This window comes from Cyanistes caeruleus, chromosome 1, assembly GCF_971803275.1.
Source record: "Cyanistes caeruleus chromosome 1, bCyaCae1.hap1.1, whole genome shotgun sequence".
Lineage (NCBI taxonomy): Eukaryota > Metazoa > Chordata > Aves > Passeriformes > Paridae > Cyanistes > Cyanistes caeruleus.
In genome coordinates, this window is record NC_141701.1 from 125,678,437 (window position 1) to 125,706,175 (window position 27,739).

The 27,739-nt window shown below is 36.6% G+C and overlaps 1 protein-coding gene across 7 annotated transcripts in view; it reads left to right on the plus strand.

Moving 5' to 3' along the window:
• THSD7A (thrombospondin type 1 domain containing 7A) overlaps window positions 1-27,739 on the plus strand; it is a 266,504-nt gene that overhangs the window by 226,000 nt on the left and 12,765 nt on the right. For all 7 annotated transcript variants that reach the window (XM_086855894.1, XM_086855865.1, XM_086855880.1 and 4 more), the window contains 9 exons: window positions 10,015-10,193; window positions 14,318-14,451; window positions 15,086-15,239; window positions 16,030-16,171; window positions 16,659-16,774; window positions 22,141-22,258; window positions 24,051-24,196; window positions 24,745-24,919; window positions 26,989-27,162. In XM_086855894.1, coding sequence (XP_086712020.1) covers window positions 10,015-10,193; window positions 14,318-14,451; window positions 15,086-15,239; window positions 16,030-16,171; window positions 16,659-16,774; window positions 22,141-22,258; window positions 24,051-24,196; window positions 24,745-24,919; window positions 26,989-27,162 — 1,338 coding nt within the window. The remainder of the gene's footprint in view (window positions 1-10,014; window positions 10,194-14,317; window positions 14,452-15,085; window positions 15,240-16,029; window positions 16,172-16,658; window positions 16,775-22,140; window positions 22,259-24,050; window positions 24,197-24,744; window positions 24,920-26,988; window positions 27,163-27,739) is intronic.

A 27,739-nucleotide genomic window follows, 5' to 3' on the forward strand; every position in this document is an offset into this window, starting at 1 on the left:
AAGCATCACTGATTACCCTGACATAACTCTGTCTTCATGTTAGTAACTTCTGATCCAATAGATTTTATCAGTGAATGTGGCCTACATTCACAGTGACCACGACAAATAATAATCCAGTGGAAAAGCTGCTAACTATGTATTACTGTTATTCCTGCTATATCCAGGGCTACTGTTTACATGCTATAAGCACTCAGTGGCATAATTTCAGAAACACACTATAGCATTGGCTTGTTGTGCTCTTTCTTTCTCAAGTTCCATCTCTTTTTTCTCATGTGAGACTTGAAGTCTCTTTTAACTTTGTAAACTGGAAGTGTCTTCTTGTCATTACTGTATTTATTGCATGTTCGGAAGCCTGAGCCCTTTGTTTTTAGGTGATGTTTTCTTTTGAATTCTTTATTTCTAGATAATTTCACTATGGTGTCTGATTCTTTGATATTCCACTACATCACCCCCCACCTCACACCCCTCCTGTCTTTGTTTTCTCATCAGTTCCATCTGAGAGGGAGAGTACACATTAGGTTGGTCCATGGTGTAATGTGTGAGCAGAGGGAGCTTGGAATTCATATTGAACTAATCCTGTATTCCCTCTACTTCCCTAAAATTGCTTGACAGGAATTTCATATATACGGGGAATGAAGTATCCAACATGACTTTGATGATAAAGGTTTAAATTGATGCTAATGAATACATCAATAAATTTATAGTTTCCTTTCCAGTAGATCCTCTGTTATTGAGAGATATTGTACATACACATAGGATAGGCTTAGAAAAGCTTACCTAATTTATTGTCTGCCTTCAGCATTTCTCCAGGTTTAGCATACTTTTGCAAATACAAGGCAGCTAGAGCAAATTATATAGATTTTTCAATCTAATTTCAGTATATGTTTACTGACTTTTCTGAATAGCTGCTTTTTAATCATGGATTGCATTGTGATGATTTGTTTTATTTTTCTCAATGTGTACAAACTGCTGCTTTGCCAGTCAAAGCTTACTTTTTATCATCCCAGTATTTATTTATGATGTTTTTCTTGTTATTCTCATGCCCTTGCTGTGTGACAGTTTGGCATCTTCTCTAAGTTTCAGTGTGAGTTTTTTTGTTTTGGTTTGGCTTTTTTGTTTGTTTTTTGGGGTTTTGGTTTTTTTTGGTTGGTCTCTTCTTTCTCTTCTCTTCTCTCTTCTCTCTCTTCTCTTCTCTTCTCTTCTCTTCTCTTCTCTTCTCTTCTCTTCTCTTCTCTTCTCTTCTCTTCTCTTCTCTTCTCTTCTCTTCTCTTCTCTTCTCTTCTCTTCTCTTCTCTTCTCTTCTCTTCTCTTCTCTTCTCTTCTCTTCTCTTCTCTTCTCTTCTCTTCTCTTCTCTTCTCTTCTCTTTTTCCTTTCTTTTCTCAAACATAAAAGCTATATTATACCAAATCAACAAGGAAATTCTGTAGTATTGTAATAGCACCCCACCTGCTAGAAAATAAAAGTTCCTTGTAGTTTCCCATCAATCTGCATTTGGCTTTTCAAGCAGAACTTGACAGGACACATAATTGAAGCCTGCTTGTGTTATTTTTGTAAAGTTTAATAGAGGCATTTATTTCTCTGCAGCAATGATTTTTCACTAATTTTATAATGGATTTTTCACTAATTTTAGAACTGATCCAAAGTGTCATCAGATTTTTCTGCTATGTTATTTGTTTTACTCTTCATTCCTGTGTGTCTCTTATTTCTTTTCCAAGTAATATGTAATTGCAGTTTTTATAGGATGTGATTTGGCAAATTAGCTTGCACTATGAGAAAAAACAAGACCAACATTTAAGAGAAGATATTTCTTTTCTGGTATCCAACTTGAACTTTTTTTTTCTTCTGATACTATGAAATTTTGAAATTGGAAGTGGACATAATTTAACTTCTTCAGCTGTGACAACAACCTCTAAATCTGACAAGAGGGACAGACTGCACCCACACTGATGTTATTAATACATCACGAGATATGTTTTGTGATATATTCAAATGACACAAGAAACTCAAATTGTGAGACTTTCAGAAGTTTTGTGTAAAAATTGCCATGTAAATTTACAAGGCCATGAACAGGTCACTGTTGCAAGTCATCTTGTTTTGAGTGGAAGGAATGAGAAGACAAACCTGCTCTGCTGTGCCAAAAAATTCATAAGCTGTTTGTTTTGCAAAATGTTTCTTGCTTATCATCACAATTCAGTTGATTTATTCAGAAAAGAAAAGGTAAATAGAAGCAGAAGAATAAATACTTCAGGGCTCTTTTTTCCTGCTTGACACATCTTATGTTCGAAAGATTTAAGGAGAGTTGACTAACAGACTGTTTCACAAACACCAAGGACTTTATAAAGGACAGATGTGACACAAGGACCACCTTAAATTAAGTATACCCATCCAAGGATTCTTGTGATAATATTTGGAATTTTGGGTGGAGTTATGAAGTCCCAAATGCACACAAGTTTCTCAAAAAGACAGGAGTGTCTGTAAAAGAAAAGGAAAAGCAAAATACAGTTAAATAACTCTATTGTTACTGCTAGGGTAGAACTCTGGGAGGAAGAGGGCAGAAATCCTTCTGCAGAGTGTCGTTAGCTTTCTGTTGTTTAACAGGTGCTTCAAAAAAAATCCCAAACAAACAGTTGAAAGTAGACCTAAGTTTCAGCTGCAGAGAGACAAGATGGTTTGTTCTTTCATTACTTTATTTTTTATCTGTGTTATATATGGCAAGCATTTTGGCTTTTGCTTTCAAAACATTTTTTTTCACATTTGAGTTAAATTTATGGGCAAGAAAGATTATGCTGTTCAGTGGCCATTTGAAATATTCTGCCACTGTTTTTGGGTTTTCTTCATCCATTCCAGTTCTTCAGAGTGTGGGCAGGAGCTTCCAGGTGTCAGCAGATGTGGTAACATCAACTGAAAGTGGTAACTGAGCTGTTGTTTACCTCTTTCCCTTAGTGGAAGACACATAAATTGCCCTTTCTCTGCTTCCTGCTTTTCAATACTATATAGATCATTTTAATGGAGAATATAAAAATATATACTTATTTTGTTAGTCATGTGTGAGGTTTTTTTCCATTAGAAAATCTGCAGTTGTTTTTCATAGCTTTATCCCTGTCATGAGCATTGCACAAGAGCTCTGTGGATAATGACATGTGTCTGCCAACAATCTGTTTCTGTGCATTTGTGAAAAAAATTGAGATTCTCTTCATTGTTCCTTTAAATTGTACCTTGGAATTTTCATGACAAAAAAATCAAAAGCAAGCCACTGCCATGCTTATGAACTAGACCATTTGCTCTTCAGTATTTAGTTTTTCTCCATCATTTATCAGTTATGAATCATGACCCACATAAGCTGGTTGTGTCTGTGTGTGCCTACTGAAGGCAGAGTAGCATGGCAGACAGATGCAGCATTTTTATATAGGTCGTATTACTCTTCTTAATTCATGTCCGTTTACTGTTAAGACCTTAGGCACAGTCAAGCAGCCAGGATAGTTTGTCTGATGCCTTATTAGTGTGAGATTATTTCCCCCTTCAGCATTAATTAAATGAGATGCATCGATTTGTGCTGACTCTACAAAGCCCTCTGTGGCTACAAGGCTTATGTGGAGGATTAGAGAGGAATATCTGTGTATCAGTGAATACTTTTGCAACAGCTGCTAGGAGTATCAATGTGAATGGAGGAATTTTGTATTTAATTGCTTATATGTGCAATAAAATAAAATCTTGTATGATATATAAGAGAGTCTGCATAGTCCAAGATGTCTGTCACAGCTTGCTTTATCCACTTTTATTAAGATTTTTAAATGTGTTTTTTTCACTCTCAATAGTCTAACCTGAAGCAATGCAAATTTATCCAGAAAAAAAGAAAAAATCTGTGTTAAAATTTAATTGAAACTTTCTGTTAAATGTTTATTCAAAAGTAAATACATTTCCCATAGGAAATTCTAATCTAGTATGGTAGTAAGCCTAGGTTCTCACATTGTTATTAAGACACTTTACTGTTTTATAGCCCATATATTTTCTCACCTTTTAAAAAATCTATATATATTTGTCCTGTGTTCTCTAGCAGTATGTTATCTGTTGCCGTGCACCAGAAGTCCTACCTTAGGCCTCTGAATTCTGGTGCCTTCACATTGTCAACAGGACATCAGTTTTAAAGCAATCATCCATCAATCCAAAGAGCTGTAGTTAGTTCACCAGAGAAAGAATTATTGATACAGAAGATAGTTAAGCATGAACAATTGCTCTCAGTTTTTGAGGCTCTGAAGGGTAATCCTGAGAAAAAAGAGAAAAAAAATCCTATGTTGTTCAATCTATCTTTCCATGGCTCAGCAGAAACATGAATAGTCTCTAGAAATATGTATCTTTTGATAAAAATGAAATACAAATACTTGTATATTTCTTTATTCTGGAAGATGAGATCCATGAACTTTATATTTCCTGGAAAAACAAAAATCTATGAGAACAACATAAACCATTTTGACATTGCAGGTTTTTTTCCTTTGAAACACAGCATGACATTTAGTATATGAAGGTAGGAGCATAATTCTGTCAGTCCTAGGGACAAAAGAGTTAATGTAAACATTTTGTGAGATGTTTATGTTTGCACCCTTCAACTGGAGTAGTCAGCCTGTTCCTACACATTGCACATGCAGTTTGTGGGAAAAGTCTTATCTCCACCTACTTATCCTGCTTTGTCATTAGAGAAAGCGTGAAGTCCATTAAAGTCCTCCCTTATAAATTATCCATCACATTTGTTAATGACTTTGCTCTAGGAGTCCAGATTTTATAGCCAATTAGCTATGGGACAGTAAACTTTTCTCTTTTACTAATGAGCTCAGTTCATACTTCTAGTGGTTCAAAGCCATTTGTTAAATTGTGGTTCAGTAATCTTTAATGATAGAATAGCCATGTTCTCACTCATAACAGACAACTTCCATTTCACAGCCTTACAGGAGCTGAAATAATTGAGAAACTACTGCCCTGGGAACAGACACAGGCCCTTAGGTACAGGCAGCTTTTCCCAACACTTCTCTGGACCACACAGGTCCATACCCTGTACCACAGTACACCACATCTCCCCAGCATCCCCCAGATGATATAAGAAGGAAGTGATGCAGGAAGCATGCAGTGAAACACTTCAGTCAGGATGAGAAACAGCAGGCCAAAAGTGAACTGATCATGTCCAGAGAGCATAACTTCAGCTCTTAAAGTATTGGTTTTCTATTTCACTGTCCCTCCCTCACCTTCTCAGCTCTTCCTCATTGACATTTCACTGCTCTCATTCTTTCCTTCTCTCTGCATCTATTGTACTTTACCTTAATAATTTCTTGCTTGTTCTTTGAACCTCAAAGCTCTGGTATGACTTCTGGTGCAATTATAATAACCTGATGTGTGATATAATTGGGTGATATTCCACCACAGAGACGCTTACCCACACACCAGAGGCTTGTTTCTGCAATAAGGTTCTGTATTAACACACACACACAAGGTTTAGACTGGTTAGACACAAGGTTTGTCTAACACAAGCAGCACCTTTTCCAGGGTGATTTGATCAAACTGAAAACAATGCTAAAAATTTAAAATTGGCTCCTTCACAGCCTTTTCATGTCAGAAACTATGTATCTACATCACCAGTCTCATTTGCATGTAGTATTTCTTGTTTCTACATTTCAATATTTTTCTATATAACAACATTCTCTCTTCTCACTTGCTAAAATTTTTACAATGTGAACAGAGTTTAAAAGGTACAAACATCTGAAATGTAAAAAAAAACAACAACCAACTGTAAACTTTTCAAAGTTCCTGAATATCTACTTTCTTGGATTTGAGGGAGGATTGCTATGAACTTATAGAGATCATCCTTAATCACCTTAAATATATGCTGACTTCATACATGAAGAAAGGCATCTGAGGTGATGACAAGTCCAGAGAAGCTGTTCCTCAAAAGTGCTATTTGATAGGTAGTCAGTGGAGTGGAACAAGTAATTTGCAACAAGTAATTTATTTTTTAATTCACTCTTCTTTCTTGACTGAAGTGCTATCTGTAAGCAATTTGAAGTGTGCTTCTGCCTCAGTTCTAAGGGAGTCCGGTAGCATAGCTAAATGTTAAATAGTCTATTGAGCAAAATACTGAGGCCCATGAGAGGAAATATATGCCAAGGGTTGGGTATGCCAAAACCTTTTTGATGTCAGATATAACAAGGTCATTTTCATCCTGCATACTAATTGCATATGGAATGCAAATCAGAGAGCACAGTGTTTGTATTTCTTCCCTTTGTCCTCTTTTTGATTTGTGAGAACATTCTTCGTTACGTTTCACTCTCTGGCCAGAGGATACCAGTGTAAGCTCATCAGAGTATTTTTGCTCTGTTTGTGCTTCACCAAGGTATTACTTTTGGCAGGAAATAGACATATTTCTTCTCTTTCTTTGATTTCTATCCCCATGCAGTGCCTCCTTACAATTCTCTTGACTGTATGTTCTGAGCCATTTATTTCCTCTTCCCTCTCACTGTCTTTTCTTACTCTTTCCTCTATTCCTCCTTAGTCCTTTTGTTTTGCATTTCCTCTGTTGTTTTGAATTGACTCTGCCATGAAAAGTAACTTGATAGAATTATAGAATATCCTGAGCTGAAAGGGACCCACAAGGATCACAGAGTTCAACTGCTGGCCCTGCACAAGACACCCCAAGAGTCACACCTGTGTGACTATGTGCCTGAGAGCATTGTCCAAACATTTCTTGAACTCTGTCAGGCTCTGTGCTGTGACCACTTTCCTGGGGAGCCTATTCCAGTGCCCAACTACCCTTTGGGTGAGGAACATTTTTATATTATATAATCTATTCTTAGTGTTCTTCACTTAATTTTTTTCCGTCTGTTTGGAGAAGCTGTGAAATTCCTTTGTGGAGACTCTTAACAATGTTCTTTGTATGATGAGGAGTTTTTTAATGCTTGTCTTGAATCTTACAAAAGAATAAGTGTTTTTCTCTCTGCTCTCCAAAAATGCTCCACACTTCCAGAATCTCCAAGCCCTCCTGCCTTGTTAGAGCTCCTTTTTGGTGCTTTCATTGCTTGACTCCATTCTTGTTCTTTTGGAGAGGAGAGCATCATAGGCTGGATATCATGGAGATGGCACAGGAATGAGCTGTATGGTGAACAGAAGATATTCCCTGAAGCTTGCAGGATTAAGGACCCACTATAAGATTGCAGTTCAGTATTTTTTCCTTATAGAGTGTGTGGGTAGTGTCATCTGGACCACTGCATCCTCTACAAAATGCATTAACATATCATCAGTTTGCAGTTTTCCATGCTGTAACTCTTGCTAAGGCTGTATCTGTAACAGGATGCTGTTTTGCTTTTTTTGCATTCAATGGTAAGGCAGTTCTAGTGGCTGACTTCAATGTAGATATTTCATGGATTGTGTAAAGGTTGCTCTAGTAATATAGTTTAATTTGATAATTTATGGAATCACTTGGAATATAGCTCAGGGTAATTAAAATGTTACCTGGAAATTGCATACAGTATAATGTATTTGGTACAACTTCTGTCTGCAAGATTCTAAATATGTTGTTAAACTGTTTGCCCTGGTTTGGATGAATTGAAGGGAAATGAAACAAAACAATTTCTAATTTTCCAGTTACTTTAGTTTAGTGTGTTCCACACAGGCTCCTTTTGGTAGGCTGCAAAGTGTTATTGAAATCCCAAAATACCATGGTATCCTGGAGAAGATCTTGGCAAGGACTGGGAAGATCCCTTTGAGAGTTATTAAGACAGAGCTATTATGAGTTATTAAGCTCAGAGTTCCATGGAAGTCCTTAAAATGAAGTCTTCCTGAAGCAGCCTGTACTAATTCTAGTTACCTACTTAAGGATGCACAATATGTTTAAAACAACTTGAATTTTGGTTTCTCAGACCTTAATTACCAGAGATACAAATTTAACAAATGGTAAATGGCATAACTCTTTTGTAGTAGAATGGTTTCTCCAGAAAAACAGTGTTTAGAAGTTATGTTGAAAGTGAAAGCAGCATTTCAGAATTGCAAGAAATTTCATAGAGCAATGAAACCTTCACTTAGTTTTATCAGACAATAAATATCAGTAAGAATTTACTGTTTGGAGGGAATTGTTTATTTTAATTTGTTTTGGATTTTTTTCCATTTTCATTCATTAGCTTCCTGATTGTGTGAGTACATGGTTTTCTATAGCACCTGAGAGGACTTGTTGAAAGCTCATTTCTGGTAAAGGTACAGACTTTGGCTTTTATACAATCAAACTTCAGTATAGAATGGAGCTCTGAGATAGGGTGCATCAGATTTCTAGGACTCAGAGATGTCAGGTAAGGTGAAATGTAATCAATTTTGCATCTACTGCTGCAGAGCAATCTCTGTCAGCACCTCTGACATGCATCATCCCTATTTGATCCCCAAAAATGTATTTTCTCCAACACAGCATCCCTTTCATATACTTTCACTGAAATGGTCACTCAAATAGCAACAGATGCTCAACAAATATGCTTCTAATTCAATAATATTCTAGTCATTTTAAGGAAGATACATTTGGTGAGCAGTAGTTTTGCAGTGTTCATGTCCAGGACATGCTCTGTATATTTATTTAAATATTTAACACTTCTAAACAAAGTAAAGGCACACAGAATAAAACCATCACCTGAATTTGACCACAAAATACTCTAAAAGCTACTGTATGTTTTTTAAAAAAAATATTTTCTTTATGTCTAAAATTAACTATATCTAAGACAAGTAATTAACTAGAAATAGGTATATAGAATTGAAATCTAAGTGTTTTGATTCTTTAAAAACCTTGAGATTGATTGTTATTTTTGCTTTTAGAAGAGACAGAACAACTTTACTTAGAAGCATAGGTTAAAAACAATTCAGCTCTGATGAAAAGACTGATACTTTTTGAATTAAAAAAAAATTCTGTATATTCTGTATTCTATATATTTCCCTATAACAGCACACTGACAAACAATTGAAACATTTGAAGCTTAGCAAACTATGACAATCTTTTGAGGATTATCTTAGCCAAGTATGTGCCAATTTTGTAACTGTTTTCATTAAATATTTTAATGAAGTATTTTAATACAATTTTAAATTTACCAAGATTTTAATCTGCAAAGTGAACATTTGCTAATGGTAAATACTTTGCAGATCTGACACAGGTAGGGGGAGAAGAGAGTTCAGAATATAGTTCTAGTAAACATGCAGTAAAGGCCAGCTTTTTATTTGATTTATTATAGCTTCTCCCTTAAATATTGGAATAAATTACACATATTGTAGAGCTATGGCATATGTTGCTTTTGAAAGAAGACATTTTCACTTATCCACAGAATTGAGGGCTCATGTTACTCCCTGCAGACCATGTCATACCCCCTTCCAACCTCTCTGGACCAATGACTTATCCAAAACAAACATCTGCTTTTCCATTCAGCGCAATTATTCAGTGTGCTACTGGGGGCAGATGGTTGTTAATCGGCAGATCATTAATGTGGCAGGCTACTCTCTCTTTCTAGCCTTACAAAGGTCACAAGGTGTTAAGTTCCCTTGCTCCAGGCTGGCCAGTTGCATTTCTTCTCAGTTGGATTTTTGATGTGTAACTGCAATTGAATTACTTGATACAGTTGTAGTGTATCCTTTAATCAAACCTTTTTTCCATAAAAAAAATTACATATCATTTATACAGAGTAAGAATGATGCCGCCAAGAGATGGTTAGTGTCAATTACACTGTAGCTGTCAGAAAGTTTGAATGCTGAAATCTGGAGAGTGTGAATCCTAATCAGATGGGATGATGAGCAGTGAGGATGCTCAGCTGCTACTCTAACACAGTCTCCAGCTATATGTGTCAGTTTTCTGCAGAATTTAATTTATCCCTAATGATGAAGAAATCTCTCTATTCACACAGTCCTGTCAAGTCAAACTTGGAGAATCTAAATGAAGCAGACGAGGGCTTCAGGGAGAAGTCGCAAACTGACATGCTGAAGAGATTTCGCTTTCTTTTCCATTCATACAGGGTATATTGAGGAAGCCTGTATTATTCCATGTCCCTCAGACTGCAAGCTCAGTGAGTGGTCCAACTGGTCTCGCTGTAGTAAATCCTGTGGGAGTGGGGTAAAGGTACGGTCTAAATGGCTTCGTGAAAAACCCTACAATGGTGGAAGACCCTGTCCAAAGCTAGATCACGTCAATCAGGTAATTTGGTTTGTATTTACATTATTGATATAGCTTTTTCCATACCTCAGATAACCCTTTTATCTGTACTTTTTGCTGTAGAAAAATGGTATAACATAAGGAGCAGATGGAGGTAGAAGGAGTATGTGTTGGTTTAGAGTTCCTAAGGCAGTAAAGGATCTGTCTTAGTTACTTCCTCATCTGCAAGAATTTTGCATATTTTGTGAACTGCAGATTGGAGACAATAAAACATGCTTACATGCATATTTTGAAGACTGTGTTTCTAAAGATCTCTTACCTGAAGGGACTCTCCAAGAAAGATGGAGAGAAACTTTGTACAGAGACATGTAGTTCCCCCGGTGACAAGGGGGAATGGCTTCAAACAGAGAGTACCTTTATATTATATATTAGGAAGAAATTCTTCACTCAGAGGGACCACCTTAGGACAGAAAACAAAACTCTCAGTCACACAGTATCATCCCTCTGTCCCTCAGTGGGTACTTCTCAAGCTGGAGCTTGACCTTCTTGGGTTTGCTTGCCCTGGCAGTGCAGTTCCAGTCACAAATGCACTTCTGAAGTCTCCCAGAAACTGCGCTTGATATTGCAGTATGGAACAGTCTGCCATACAGTTTGGATCCTCTTCAAGTGAAACCATAAAATGTGATCCAATAGCACCCTGGGAATGCTGGAATGCTTGGATGACTAATAAGCATTTAGTCTTTGGGACCAAGTTTAGTGCTAGCCCAAGTTAAACCCCTGAAGTTTCTTCCCTTAGAGAGTTATAGAAAGGAAAAACATTCCTTGTAAATTAACTTATGCTCTTCAAAGTTCATTTATATTCATATTAGTGTTGAATTTAATTTAGTCTGCAGAGGCATATTAAACAACCACATGGTCTTTTCTGTAAATATTCAAAGATTTGAAAAAAAAAAGTGCTCTTGATTTATGTTTGAGTAAAAATGCATGTACTTAATATTATCCTATTGACATTTTGCTAGAACAAAATGAAATGGCTTGTTGATCTAATTTTCTACTTTAGGGGATGTAATTAGCTCTAATTTAGAAAATCATAAGTGTTAAGCCGCAGCTAATAAACTAAGTTTGTGATCTACTTTAACAAAATACGAACTAGAATGAGGGTTGCTGGATTTGGGTCAGCATGTAAACATGCTTTAAATTAGGAGGAACATGCTTCAATAGGAGGAAATTATAGTCTATACAAAAGTCTTTTTCGTTCTTTAATATTCATGTAGTACATAATAGGCTTGTATTTTTCTGCATCAAAGGTGATTTTGCTGGAGGTCTGTTCACCACTTTTGTGCAACACTATTGCCCTCTGCCGGTCCTTTGGCTCATTTGATTTGCGGTTACATGGAGTTTGACAAATAATAGTTGATTCATAGTATAATTATTGTAAAAAGAAATTGAAATACAGTACTTTCATGAGAAGGACGTTCCACGGATAATACAAGGATGTTGAAGAATATAGAGGCTGTATTTTTAATTTTAAAATACATTCCCTTTCAATTCAGAAACATGCAGAGAAAGACACAGATATTCCAATTTTGAATTAGTTATTTAAACTAAATATGATCCACCATTCAGCTGGAAAAGAGATGACTTTTCAGAGTCATCATTCAATATAATGTGTTTTAGTTACATATTTATTACTTATATATGTAACATGTTTATTTGCATGCATATGACTCATGGTTATAAGGCTGGATCTTTGGTGCCCACAAGTATGTGCACTATGATTTACAGAAAAACTATGCTGTAAGATGCCATCTAGGAATTATGAACCTGGGTTAAGAGGACAACATGTTGTCTAGCCCAGGGAATGGGAGATGGGAGGGAAAATGCTGGCAGTCTGCTAGTACATACATAAAGGGCTGTTGCAAAGAAGGAGGAAATAATCCATTTTCCATGGCCATCATGGATAGGATAAAAAGCAGTGGGCTTACACTGCTGCAAGAAGATTTGGGCTAAGCCTTGGGAAAACTTTCTAATAGTAAGGCTAGGGAAGCACTGAAATAAAATGCTTAAACCTTGTTAAGAAGTCATTCAGTGTCTCTCAGGGCTGACATGTTTGCCTGTGATTTGAGGAAGGACTGAGCACTGTGAAAGTTGGATGTGTCACTCAGTGTCTCTCCTGGGTCGTGCATGCCAGGGTGGCTCCCAAACCGCACTCCAGCTGAATAAAACTTGCTCAGTACTCACTTCAATAGGCTAAAAGACATCATAACTACAGTAACAACAGAGTCAGGTTTGATATAAAATGATGTCAATAGCCATCAGATGATTTCAAATGAAGGAACTAATCTGTTAGAGAAATTAAGGACATCCATATTTTCACTGATTATAAGCTTTATTTTCCCCCTTATCAGGAGCAGGATAGGTATGCAATTCTTGTACCAATAACTGCTGTGGCCTGCAGTCATAGCTACAGAAATGCCAGTAAGGTCAGGAGAACACCACTCATGTGCAATGCAATATAAAGTCCTCCTCTGGCTTTCTGTCAGGACAGCCAAATTTTATGTTACTGCAAATGCTGTTGAGTGTGTGGGGTTGATGTATTTCTCCTTATGCTAATCAGGGTCAGACATTTCCCTGAATTAAGGCTTTCCTATTCTCATTTTGGAAATTCTGGAGAAGAATTCTAAAGAACAAGTTTTCAATGGAGTTTAGTACCTTCCTTAACATGCATTTTCACAATACACTTTGATGCCTTTTATTATTTATGTAGTTCAGAGAAGGCCCAAGTATGCTGACTATGCTGGTGGTCTCGTGCATGGGCTGACCAGCTGCACAGTGATAGGGTGTCAGACTCTACACATTTGGTGTTCAAGGCATTATATTTTCTGTGGGATTTTGTTGCAGTCTAACCCTCAAACCATTAGCCCTATTTTTCTACCCAAAAAGGGTTGCTGAGAAGAAATCATGAGCTTGTTTAAGACAAGTCTTAGGTTGTCCAGCAATTTTAGTTGTGCTGACTTGATACCTAGAATGATATGTCAAATGAGCTGCTATAATTTCAAGGCAATGGGCTTTAAGTAATTTATGCATAATTAAGATATTCCATGAAGGACTTAGGAACTTTGGAAGGATGAGAATTGACAGTTCCATTTATTTCTTTGAATCTATTGAACTTAATGCTGTCAGAAGAATTTCAGATCATAGAGAAGTCCAGTGTCCTCCAAAAACACCGAGGATTTTCTCATATCTGAGAGAGACTGGATTCCCTACTGTGTAAAGGTTTGATGCTCATTATAGGCAAAAAGAAGAAACAGTTCAACTATCTAACCAAGAAAGAAACTAGGTACTATACAGTTTCTTCCCACCAGTTGTGATTTATAAAATTTATTTACTTCCAAGGGCAAACATTTTGCAAATTACCTTATAACAGCAAAGGAGATCCAACAGAAAAAAATAATGTCTTTTGATTTGCAGAAATAACAGAATATTGTCTATAATAAAATCTAAATTTATGCTGTTTAAATACCTATGCTTCACTCTAATAATTCTAACTTTATCTCTCTGCTTTTTTTTTTTTTTTTCTTCTTTTGGGTTCATGAAAATACTTTCTTCAGGCACAGGTAAGTGTTTATAAAATAGAGATTTAAGCTCAGCATGTACTTCTTGTTCAACATGTGCTGTCTGTCCCTTTTTTTGCAATGTATATTTGAGTCAGTATATGGAACACTAGAAATTGCTATATAAGAGGCCAGCTAACAACTGGGATAATGATATAATTATAGTGGGATGGAATCATGGAGAAGAGATGTGAAGGATAGAGCTAAAATGCTAGCAGAGTTTTAACAGCATTTCTTAAAAAGTTGTACTCATGAGTTAGCCTAGTTACAGACTTTATGTTAGTTGTGTTCATATTTTTGGTGGAAATGGCACAGCATGGGCTTAGGACAGAGAAAAACAGAGAATCCATCCTTCAACAGCTTCTGTCTTTTTGTTATTTCAGTAGTTTTCTAGCAAGCTTTCAATTTGTATTATTGCTATAATGTCTAAAATTGTCAAGTTCATATTTTTCATTCTTCCCAAAAAGAGCATTAATGCTTTTTCTGTGTGATCACTTTTGCATGTTTATCTTACCTGTGTGCACCAAAACTGATGCCTTATGTGAATTCCAGGTGTATGAGGTAGTCCCCTGCCACAGTGACTGCAGCCAGTACATATGGGTTACTGAGCCCTGGAGTGTCTGCAAGGTGACCAACGTGGACTTAAAAGAGAATTGTGGAGAAGGTGTTCAAACAAGGAAAGTCAGGTAAAAAACATTCCTCTTCCTTCACTTTAAAGAAACTTCACTTTCAGTTTTGGCTGTATTTAATTTGGTGTATGCCAAATTTATTTATGGTGTATATATTTAATGTGTATGTAATGCCTAGTGTTGAGTCCAGACCTGGACCCTGGCTGATATAAATCAGAACTGATTCAGTGAGTGCACTTGTTATGGATATAGACCTTGATTCCTAATTTAATCTGTTGGTAATTAAAAGGCATCTGTGTAAATTAAGGATTAATACTAAGAATATAAAATTTAGGTTTTAATAGTTCTGGATTTAAAGTTAGCTGAAGTATGCACAGAATATGTCTAAAGCATAGTACATACTTGCATTATTCTGGTTCAGAGGTAAGCTAATGTCAAACAAATCACCTGCCCAGCGGCTCTCAGCAAATCACTGATAGTCACTGTCTAAATTATGTGAATTCCTTTATATTGCTGTCATCTGTGAAAACAAGGATTGTTTCTGGCTCTTCAGCTTTTCTTGGATATTCACAGAAAAATATTTATTTCATTTATGTGCTGACAAAATGTTAAAATGCCTCAGAATACTGTTGAACACATACCATACAAAATCTATGGCAAATGAAGTTTATGTGCAGTTCTTTTTTTCCAGGTGCATGCTGAACACTGTGGATGGTCCTTCTGACACAGTAGAAGACTATCTGTGTGATCCTGAAGAGATGCCACTTGGTGCTAGAAAATGCACACTGCCATGTCCTGAGGACTGTGTCATGTCTGAGTGGGGATCATGGTCTCAGTGTTCTTTGGTAAGAAGCATACTGAAGTGTCACATTTAAAGTTTTGGGAGGATATTTTAAAAGTGCATGTATGATGTGCTTTGGAAAGGTACTGAACTGATTACACCTGTAAGTATCTATACATAGTGTCATCTTTAGGGTTTTTGTTCTTTTTGTTGGCTGCAAATAAAGTGTGACAGTATTTTCCATTAAGCTAAATTCCTCCAAAACACAGACTAAAATGTGCCCAGTGGTCACTCTTCCCAGTGTGGGGTGCCTTCTGTGTGGTGGAATAGCTTTGGCAGTGGCTTGTGAGTCTGTCTTTGAGCCTAGCTCTGAGCCTCTGCATAGCAGCACAGACACTGAACTGAAAATGTCATTATCCTGATACGAGTGACAAAGTCTGCAGATCAAGACTGAGCATAGAAAAGTAATTTTGTGTCTTCTCTCTGCTCCATTCTTGAAGGCAATTTCAAAAAGAAATGTCAAAAAAATCCAAAACAAAACCCAGAAGTATTTCAGGACCTCTGAGAGGCTTTGGTGCACTACATTATAGCATTTGGAAAGTGAGCATCTCAATATCCTGTTTATGAGTGAAATAGTTCCAAACTACTAATACTGAAATATGCACTAGTTAGGAAAATAGAGTGGTGTTACCAGGTTAAAGGAAGAAGAGAGGGGTTTCTCTTATACATTAGCATGAACCTGTTATTTTACTCTTGTGTTTTGTGAAGGGATTATTTAAAAGGTTGTTGTAATGCTGCATACAGAGGTATCAGGGTGCCAAAATATTTAAGCTGCTTCCAATCTTACTTTCAAGCCATGCAATGGAAGTAGTGTCCGTGAAAGGTCAGCTGAATGCCTAAGACAACCAGATGATGGAAAGCCTTGTCCTGCTGCCACCGAGGCAGAAGCCTGCACTTTGAACAAGAACTGCTACCACTATGACTACAATGTGACAGGTATTTGTGTTATTGTGCTCTAGTGGCAGCCTGGGACCACATCTTACAGTTCATTTCAATTCACCTTACAGGATGGATTTTTCTGCTTTCTGTTCTTACCCAGAGGCAGCTGTGGAACTTGTACTGAAAACTCATTCAGGCTGTTTGATTCAGATAAAATATTAAATTGAGAATTCACGTGTGAAATGTGCATGCTCCCAGTGCAAAATGCAACTCCAAGAAAAGTATTTCTCGTATCATTTTGTGATTTACTCAAAATCCATACAGACAAAACCAAATAGGAACTTTTCAGGAAGGTACTGTGACACTGCCTATTTGCAGTAAGGTCACCATTTCCAAAAATGTGTAGCAGCTGGGTTCCGTGAGCCGTCGCATGTGTAAAAGTTGCTTGTGAGGGTTATTTTAGGCCATCAGAACTAGGTGGGAGACTGGATCATTATGAATTCTATCTGAAAGTCTGCAATGCTAATGAATTCCTCCTTTTCAGACTGGAGCACATGTCAGCTCAGCGAGAAGGCTGTCTGTGGCAGTGGCATCAAAACGCGGATGCTCGATTGTGTTCGCAGTGACGGCAAATCGGTTGACCTGAAATTCTGTGAAGAGGTGAGTGGGTACCTGTGAGAAACCTCCCTTCTAATGGTGCTAATTAATACTGAGCCAACTGAGCTGTATGGCATCTTCACCAGATGTTTTGCAACACTATTCATGGGTTGTTAAGTACCTCTGAAATGAACCGAGCCATCAACTGATTTTTATACTATTTCCTTTGGTTACTTTTATGTGCTTCTGTGAACATATGCTAATTATTATGTCCTGAAGGAAATGATTTAGAAACAATAATTAATAAAGTAGAATAAAGGTAATAAATCTCAATCAGAATACTAATCATAATTCTAATTTGATACAACTTCTGCATGGAGTCTTGGACACCTGCCAGTATCAATCATTTACTCAATGTGTTGGAGAATATTTCTCACGTGTCATTCTGCAGCTGGGCTGAATGCTAACTTCTTGTATCCAGCTGTGTGATGCAAAAAATATCCAAGCTTGTGTGAAAAAATGTACAGCATGAATGTAATATTAAGTAGGAACATTTATGGAGAACTAGCTAGACAGGAGCCCTTAAGTTTTGAAAGAGCCATTTTGCAAATGTTCAAACTAACCTCCAATGGTTTCCTGGCATTTTGTGTGTCAGTCCTAATGCTTTCAGTTGCATGGAGACAGTAGCATGAAAAAAACCCATGAAGACAACACCAGTACTTTAAGAGCAATCCTACATGCATTTCTGTAAAAAAAAGTAACTGCACTTGTTTCAGCTGCCATTCCCCCACCACCACAACATCAGAAATAAAATTACTGGCAATGGTGGAAAAAGGGGGAAAGGCCTCCACAGCAGTTTTGGCACCAAAGTTCTGGCTTTTCTGTGGTACCCTTCTGGATACTAGCTTCTCTCAGGATGTGCCCATAGAAAAGAGTCACATCAGAAGTGGAGGGAGTCAGGAAACTCATCATTTACCTTGGACTATAATGTTGTAAAGGCATATCTGGCCTACTTAAACTTCTCCAATCTCCTCTGACATCCTGGATTGCTGAATCAGTAAGATCAAAGGCAGAGAGTTTCAGCTGAGACTTAACTTCTGTCCCATGTTCCTCCTTCCCTCATAGTTCTTGGGTTTCTGGTCAAATCTAATCATTTTACAGAATGATAAAATGGTTCAGGTGGAAGGGTTCTTAAAGGTCTTCATCTTAAAGATCAAAGCCCCTTCTGTGAGCAGGGGTTTTCAGCAGGTTGCTGAAAGCCCCCTCCACCCTGGCCTTGTGAACACTTCCAGGAATGGGACAGCCACAAAAACTATGTCTCAAGAAAAAACTCAGGATAACAACCTACCAGCAAGTTGCTGTGAAATTAATAAGGCAATGCATTAATGCTTTTTACAATGTTTTAATGTGTTAAAAAAGATAAAACAATGTCAGTAATTTCTGTAATTTCTAAGAAATTGCAATAATGATTAATTAATACCAAGACATGATGTAAAATGTCCATCCAAACAAATATTTCAACAGAAAAAAATATGATTTATTTGATTTTATGGGAAATTATGTTTCTTCTGCTATAAATCAAAGAAATTATCCATGTTAACCAAAGGTTTAAAACAATATTTAAAACTGATTACATTTTACCCTGAAATCTCATTTCAGAAAACCTCTGGAGTTTTCCTGCATTTAAGAAATGAAAGTTTATTATTCAGAGAAATAATGAGGGCAAGAATATAATATCTCAAGAGCTACTTGCTGTAAATGACTGGCCAACAGATGCTTCTGCAGTGGTGTCCTGGATTTATCAACAGACACTGTGCTGCATTCTTATTTGCCTTTTTGATTTGCTAGATCATTTAGAGACACATCTTCTTGTAGAAAGCTCTGATCCACTCCCTAGCCACTCAGTTAAGACTATTTGTTGAATTATGGATGTGTAAGCAGTGGTCCAACGAGGTCAAAGGCTGATCCAATAACTGAGGAGTAAAACCTGTTAACCTGATTAACAGGCAAGCCAAGCTGTTCAGATCTTAACAGACCCTTCACTCTAAAGATGTGAAAGCTAACTCTGTGACCTTGCAGGTCACGAGAGGAGAGTGTTCAAGAAATTATCAAAATGTGAATACATACTATACACTTCTTGCTAATGATCCTCCAGGGTGGGAGTTTCCACTGTGTTTTTGCATTATAAGGGCAGTGCAGAAATATTAAGTGAAGTTCAAAATAAGGTGCATGAGGTTGGAAAAGTTGATGAATAGGAGAAATATGAAGTAATTTTGTAATGACCTAGCTAATGAATTTTCTCTGGGCTATCATAAAGCTTTGTACTAGATGTATGAATAAAGATTTGCTTGTGTAGGTACATTTACTGAATTATGTTTCTTATTATTATATGCAAAGAAGAGAGCTCATAATAGATAAACCTACCTTGATCCCTAAGAAATTAGGACACATTATTGCAATGAGTATCTACATTGGTTCACAAAAGTAATAAAACCATATATAAAAAAAAAATCTTCATGGTGAATTTTGCCTATAACTATCTCCAGGTATGAGCATCAGCAGAGTTAAATACTAACATTCCATCTGTGCCCCTGTGTTCTGGTTTCCTTATGTGTCCATATGATCTTGTGTTTATTTGAGTAGATCAGCTAAAGAAGGTAGCCAGTCATCCTGATTACTGCCAAGATAAATCAATTTCTAGAGCTTATTTCCAAGTCCTAGTAATGTTAATGTAGTTCTCTTCAAACTCTCAAAGCACAGTAATACTGGATTACTTGGTTTCTACTTATCACAAGAACTTGACTTCTCTTTCTTTGAATATTTGAAAATCAAATCACCTAAAGCAAGCTGATCCTGTTCATATTACTTTTTACAGACTTATTTTCATTCATTTACCATGAATTAAAGATGAGAAAAGCCTAGAAAACAGCAGTTGTGTCTGCATTAAAAAGCAGACTTTGCTGGTTTATTGGTGAATAGTCTGCTCGTCAGATTACATGATTAACCTACAGCAGCAGGGTTTAATCTTTGGTGCCAAACATTCCCATAAACAATTACAGATACTTCTTGTGGATCACAGGATTTAAAGAGCATGCTGGTGTGGCAGCCTGCTGCCCCTGGCATGTGTGACCAGAAGCACAGAGCACACAGGTAGCTTTCAGTACTTGCCCGTGTTGAGTCAGAAACCACAGCTCATCCAGAACAAAGGCTTTAAGGCAGGGGAGCTACTGAAGAGTTCTTCAAATATTTTCTAAGGTCTTCCAGTTGAAGATCTTAGAAATTGAATTGTGGTTCATCAGTTCAAGGAAGGAGAGGGACGAGACAGGAATATGTGAATACTATTTAATTGCAAACTGTCAGTTCTTCCCCAGATCTATTTAAGCAGCACTTCGGTATCTAAGACATGCAAATAGGAGGTCACTGTGGGTAATCTGGCCTTCAGCTTTCTCCTCTTCACTGTTAATATCTTTCTTGGGCTTTTCCCTCTTGAGCTGCTGAAGTCCAGCTGAGAAGACCAGTCTTGAAAGAGAGCAGTCACGTTTCTATAATTGGCAGGAATCAATTCAGCAGGATTTAAAGCCTTTGCTCAAAAGGTTTGACCCAAATATGCACTTCAAAGAGGGTTCTCTAGCTTCCTAATCATCCAAATTCCAGATTATCCATGGTTTCAGGTGTTGTCTGTGTGTGATAGCTGTATAATTAAGGCTATACCACCAAGAAAAGAGAACTTATCCTTTCATGATAAAAGTGAACAGAGGTCCAAACCCTCATTTGTCTCAATAAATGGTACTGCAAATGTAAATATAAAGCTTGGTGAGTCTATCAGGAGGAGATATTTTTAGTACTTATTGGTAGTTTATTTATGGAGGACATGTTAATGTTGTGCCTAATTATTGCTCTATGCTTGTGTTTAGTAGGAAGTAGTGGGTTTCTCTCCTTTTAAAAGTCTTAAGTGCTGGTTTTACATCATTAACTTTTCCAGTCATTAAAATTAATAGGTCTTGAAATGTCTAGTTTGCCTTTTTTTTTTTTTTTTTTCCCCTCTTAACTAGGTGGGGATTTTTCTAGTTAAAGATATTCACAACTGTTTAGGATTTTGAAAGGCCTCAATGATGATCAAGGTCTGCTTATGAGATCCAGGGAAGAGGACAGTCCTTTGTGCTGGAAAGCTGTAGATCTGTTCATATTAGCAGGACTGATTTTCTTTCACACTTTAGATCATGCACCCTATCATTGACCTACCCTTTTAACTCAGCTGTGCAGGATGCAGGCATTATTATGCTGATATTTTTGCCATCAGTCATATTTCATCTTGCATCATATGTTCTCATGTGTGTTAGTGAGAATATCTCTTTCCTTCCATGGATGAGGAAAATCTGGAGCATGTGAGTTTGTAAGAACAGAAATGGCTTTCCAGGATCAGAGCAAAACACTGTGTAGTTGTCCTGAGCATGATTATAAAACTCTTCCTTCCCTAGGCGTCAGACTGAATCATACCTGGGGAAAAACTGAGAACAGAATGTATTTCTGGGAAAACTTGGGTCTTGAGATTAATTTCTCTCTCCCCTTCTCTCAGACTCCTCCAGCAACTAGAGTTTTTACTTTATGGATTTTAGAGGTTTCTGGTTTTTTGTGAAGTTTTTCAGAAAAAAAATGCAAAGATGTATTTTTTTTTTTGACAAATCATTGTCAGTGTCATATCAGTATCTTTCATGGATAGAAATAGAATAGAAATAGAATAGAAATAGAATAGGAATAAGAATAGAATAGAATAGAATAGAATAGAATAGAATAGAATAGAATAGAATAGAATAGAATTAGAAAAATCATGCACTTATACAGCACATTAGGAAAAAACCAAGAGAGGCATAAGCAGATGCCCTAGGAAGAGTAAGCACAGGCATACAAGAATTTCCATCTACTCCTTTCACAGCCTCCACCTATTTTCAGTTCTTGAACTGTCTTTGCCTGATGGGGTTTCTGTGTTTAAACATTCAGATTTCCCTTCCATTAACTTGTTCAGTCTCTCTTGAGCTCCTGTGAACTTTTAGCATCTGCAACATCTTCTGAATATCCAATACTTGTTCATCCTCCTCCTTTTGCTAGTTTTGAACTTGGCATCTAGAATCACTTCACTTATTAATAGCTGTTCAGTATTTTTGCATTCCTCTTTCAAAATACTTCATAAATTATTTTGGCCTTCACCTATTGTAAAACATAATATGGTAGAGATGAAGCCCTCCATTTACAGGTTCTAGTTTTGAAAATGATTGATGAAAATAGGATTTATGCATGTATATAAAGATCAGTATATGCATTAGGACTGTCTTGAAGTGAGAATTTTAAATGTCCTGATTACTTTCCTTTTTACTTCGCACTGATGATACAGGCTTGGAGTTCTGTGCTGACCATTTAACAATTTCTTTCAGCTTGGTTTGGAAAAGACATGGCAAATGAATATGTCCTGTGTGGTGGAGTGTCCTGTGAACTGTCAGCTCTCTGACTGGTCCACTTGGTCTGAATGCTCTCAAACATGTGGCCTTACAGGTCAGTACATACCTTTGGCATATTTTAAAGACTGAGTTCTCTTTTTTTTCTTTAACAAAAGCAATAATGCCTCTCTTTGCAGAACTAAAAAATGTAGCTAGGTAGGGAGAGTTACAGGAATGTAAATCAGCCTTATTAATGGAAATAATATGCTTGAGTGAGACTTGTCACTGAAAATAATAGGAATTTGGTCCAAATACTTTCTGATTCTGGGAAAAAGAGTGAGATATGATAAATGATATATTGAGACAAAAGTAAATATTGATTTGAATATTTATTTCCTGGTAAGGAGAGAAAGAGGAGGGAGGGATTTTCTCCTGAAATTTCCTAAAATCTCCTAAATTTCATTATTAGTGGTGAGATTAGGTAACAACAATTAAAATTGTTCAAAAAACAAATTGGAACTGATCTATTTCAGTAAGTTATAGTCATGTAATAAAATCAAGTGACCAAAAATCTTAACTGTTTTTGTGCACCCACACAAATATCCATCTGGCTGAGGAAGAATTTTGTGTGTAAGAAACCTACTCTTTGCTGTTCTTTGATTTTTTTTTCTCCAGTGCTTTTCAAGAAAATATTTTTTTTTCCTCCTGTAACATCTCAGTTGGAGCAGCTGTGAATTCAAGAATGATGGGGCTCCATTTGGCAAACATCTTTCTAGCTGTCTGCAGTGAGCACAGCTGTCTGGGAGATTGATATTGTTCTGCTTATGCATGGTGGCTTGTGTAGCTTGCTCTCAGCAAAAGATTCATGTCATTATCATTAGAGTACTCAATTGCAAGTGCATGAGGTTGAAATGTGGAATTAAAGATTAATTATTTTGACTGGCTAACATCAGGTGTTATACAGGTAATACAGATGTATTACACAGATGTAATGCCTTAGTTTAATATATGCCTCACTATATAAATTTAAATAAATACATCTTTTTTCAGACTTGGTTCTTATAATTATCTATAAATATATTAAAATACCACAGCTGTGTTGATTTTGTGGAAACCTTTTTGAGGTGACAACTCTAGACCATCCATTTGGCCATTCCTTCCGACAGAGAAGGAAATTTTCAGTTATGTTCAGTACATGAAGCCTCTGTAATGAAGTGTAATGGCCTAATGTCCACAGCAAGATGAAAGGAGAAACAGTTTATATATGTATTTGAAATAAAACCTGTACCTCAGTGAAGCTGGGTAGCATATCACTCATGGTTGAAGAGGAGATAATTGTTGGATAAGCTTACTGTATTTTAATTTTCTTGGACCTGAGTGAAGAATCCTCTATCTTCTGCAAACTCTGCATGTCATGTTTTCCACACAGACAGCGGCAGCAAGTTGCAAGTTCTTCTTTGCTGGAATCAGACAATAATGGGACACGTTTCTGTGTTAGCTTAGGGAGGAACACAACATGCAGCTCTTCTAGCAGCAAGCTCCCGGTGGAGGAGCAGGACTCCACTGAAATGGACAAACATGTGTTCATGTTCATAAAGAATATTTTTCTTTAGGCTTCTGAACTAGGAAATTTCTGCTTTGGTTTGCTGTTACAGGAGCTATCCAAATCAGACATCCTCCTGCATTTACACTACAAACAAATGTCAGAATATAAAGTGTCTGGCTTGGAAAATATGAATCAACGTAACAGACAAGAGCCAACAGATCAGCTTTACAATCCAATTTGTCAAATCTGGAAAAAATTGCTTTATTCAAATACAATACTTTTCAGCAAAATAGAACCACCTTGAGGAATAAATCAGTCTAACCACTTTTTTTGTTAGTTATATTGCTGGTTTTTGTTACAGGAAAAATGATCAGAAGAAGGACCATAAATCAGCCATTTCAGGGTGATGGAAGGCCTTGTCCCTCTCAGATGGAACAATTCAAACCCTGTCCAGTAAAACCTTGTTATCGATGGCAATATGGCCAATGGTCAGCATGCAAAGTAGAGGTAAAAGCCTTATGGGACTTTGAAGTTATGGAATGTGTGGATTCAGGCATATTTGTGATATGCCCAGATACCTCCTCATCAACTGTGTAAACAATTTGTTTCCACCTCTCTTATACAAAAACTAAATTTTGTTTTGTTCCTTAGATTTCATATTTATCAATAAATGCAATGGTTCAAAGTATAAATGTAAACTTTAGTACCTGAGAAGAATCTTTGCTAATAATTTAAATATTTGTATTGTAAAAGAATATCAGCAGAAATATATTCACTTATTAGAATCTTCACTTGACATACTGCTCTGGTTGCAATTCAAAGGCAAAATTAACTCTGTATTTTAAGGAGCAGTGACCAGAAATTTTGGGTTAGGTTTTTTTTTATTTCTGAAGTAATGAACCATGTTTTCTCTTGTTTTTCTTCTTTTTCTTCTTGTTGGAATGAGTAAGTTGTTAAGCAAAAATAATAAAATATAGAGTGACAAGTAACTCAGATCTAGTCTTTTAGCACTTCCTTCTGTCCAGCATCAATCAGTATATGTTCTCCTTCTGTAGGATGCTCAATGTGGAGAGGGAACACGAGTGAGGAACATCTCCTGTGTGGTTTATGATGGATCCATTGAAGATGTTGGCAAAGTAGTAGATGAGGAATTCTGTGGAGAAATAGAGCCTATTATAGATGGTGATAAGAAGATCATACTGGAGGAAACCTGCACTTTCCCTTGTCCAGGTAACAAAGCTGTTCAAATAAACATTGTGTTTCAAGATTGGTCAGGTGTCATTACAGCTGTTAGGGACTAGCATTAGCCACAGGCAATTAAATCTGCTTTACTGATTAGATTCATCTATCAAATGACCAACAGAGTTACTTTCTAGGAGTGGCTTCATGGCAATAAATCAATCAGAAAAAATGCTAGTTTTTAAATTTATAAAAGATGTGATCATTCTGTCACAGATTGTATCTAAGATGTATATATTTTTTCACAAAATCCATTGAAATAAAACGTGTATTTATAAGAAAGGATGTTGGTTAACAGCTAAATATTAGTGTTATGTGTGTAAATTATCTAACAACTTTATTAAAACTTTCACCAGTGGCTAAAAACTTAATACCTTTTATGGATGTCTAAGGAAGATAAGCTAAGGCATCTTATTTTTTTCTTTAAAGGTTCTATTCCAAATGAAATTAAAGTTTTGATCTCTGAGAAAACATGAGTACCTCTAGTTGTTTAACTCTCTGGATGTAAAATGCACTATCATTGCCTTTGTAAACTGAACCTAAAAGAGCTGTTATGAATGATCCGGTCCTTGATGCTCATACAGAGAATGATTAAGAGCATATAAGAGTTGTTTACTTCCCAGTAAAAACCCTCCAGTTCATTACAAACACTTGTAGGATTTGAAGTATATTGCTGCTATTTAGTAGCCATTAACGATGGATCTTCAGAAGAGGTGATGAACTCCTTCAGTTCTAATGTAGCTGTCATTTTATCAGTACTCTATTTTCACTCTCTTGAAACTCTCCTCTTCCCCAAATTTTTTTTTCTAGTTCATTTCAGATTGGATTGAAGGTAAAGTTGTCTCAATAAATAGAAATTAATAAAAAATGGAGACATTTCCATCACTGCTTTGTGCATAGCATTCCAATTTCACAATTTTCATGTAATTTTACTTCCTAAGTAGAAACTGGAAGAATACAAAGACTAGTTGTTTTCATATTAGTGAATTTTATAAAAAAATATCTATAGCTGCTTACTGATTGTGTTAAAAATTTTGCTGAGCAGGGACTTGTTCTACAACAATCTCACATTTAGCCAGCAAAAATAACTGCCCTGTGGGGGGATGTGCTAATGATACGCTCCAGCTAATGTTTCCAAAAACCACGACTTGTTTTCCTATTATGTATACATCAGTGCGTCAATTATTCATTTCTTTGCATGCTTTCCTAAGGTTGGCAAATAAAATTCCTTCATTAATCAGGCATCCGGTCAACACAGTACTGATTATATCTGTCATCAGTATAATGCAAGGTAGCATGAATTTTTAATGGCTTTCTCACTGAAATAATGAGAACTAAGAGGTTTATTTACGAGTTTGTGCACAGTCTAGTCCCATTTTCTACAGCAGTTTTAACAAAATGGTTTCTTTGTGTTGTGCCTCAGATCTTAAATGTTCTTTAGCTGATCGTGCTAATTAGTGTCATTACTATATTTTTTTTTTTTTTTTAGTTTTACACTACAGAATTTTACAGGTCTATTATCCTAATATGAAATAGCAAGAACAGACATTTTAATCATGTTTCCATTTCCTTTTCTTGCAAAGTATTTTCCATCAGTTGCTTTTACGCCTGTTTAGAGAAAATCAGCATGGGAATAAGCAATAATTAATCTTTTTAATAATAGACAATGTTTTCTAAGATCAAAGATTAATTGAAAAAATGATATGCAAATTTAGCATAAGACGTATGTCTTATGCACAATATTTTATAATGTACAAAAATGTGAATATTGGGTAGAGCATTGTAAAGAACAATGAGGGTGATCTCATGGGAATGCTACAAGAAACTAAAACTGCTTTAGAGCAAATAGGCCACTGTATAATCTTATTATAATATTTTCTGTGATATGGACATTCAAAACATTATCTTTTCTACACTATGAGTCAAGTTTAAAAAGAGGAATGAAAAGAACTTAAAAAAAATTAAGAAAGTGTACTTGGACATTATTTTTAGACATATTCAGTGTAAAACAACTCTTCACATAAAATGATAATTCATCTTATACAACTGCTCTTTGACAGGAGACTGTTACTTGAGAGAGTGGTCAGAATGGAGCCTTTGCCAGCTAACCTGTGTTAATGGTGAGGATCTTGGTTTTGGAGGAATACAAGTCCGATCTAGAGCAGTGATCATTCAGGACTTAGAGAATCAACATCTCTGTCCAGAACAGGCTTTGGAAACAAGACCATGCAATGGTAAGCACTAAAATACACATAAATGTATTAAAATAAAATGTCTCAGCCATGCTTACCACTGGTAGTAGGCCAATTGTCTAAGAGAAGTAGTTTCCTGTACCAACTTGCCCATTCAGAGGCCAGATCAGACAAAAAGGAATTTTGTAAGAGAGAGCTGAGGTGCAGAAGGACTTCATGATTCATCCCAGACCATATGAGATGTGCACAGAGGAGATGAGACATGTAGCCAGATGCAGCCCTGACCACTTCTCCAAGCAGTGGAGCACTGGCTGAAGCTTGGTGTTACCATGAAAGGAACCTGACCCCTAAATGAGTTTTGCACAACAGATGGGCCACAACCATTACGTGGTTATTGGAAACATTTCTTTTACCCATTAACTGCATTAGGCTTGCTCCTAATCCTAGTTAGTGTCTAGGACACATCTGGTCTGTTCTCTGTGTGTCCAGTAAGTGCAGGAGACCCCAGGAGCTCCACGTGTGTGGTGCAGTGCTGGATGAAGGAGAAAAGGGCTTACTTAACTGTACAAGCCATTAATCATAATGAGCGTGGCCTCAAAATGAGTGTGGTCTGCTGCTG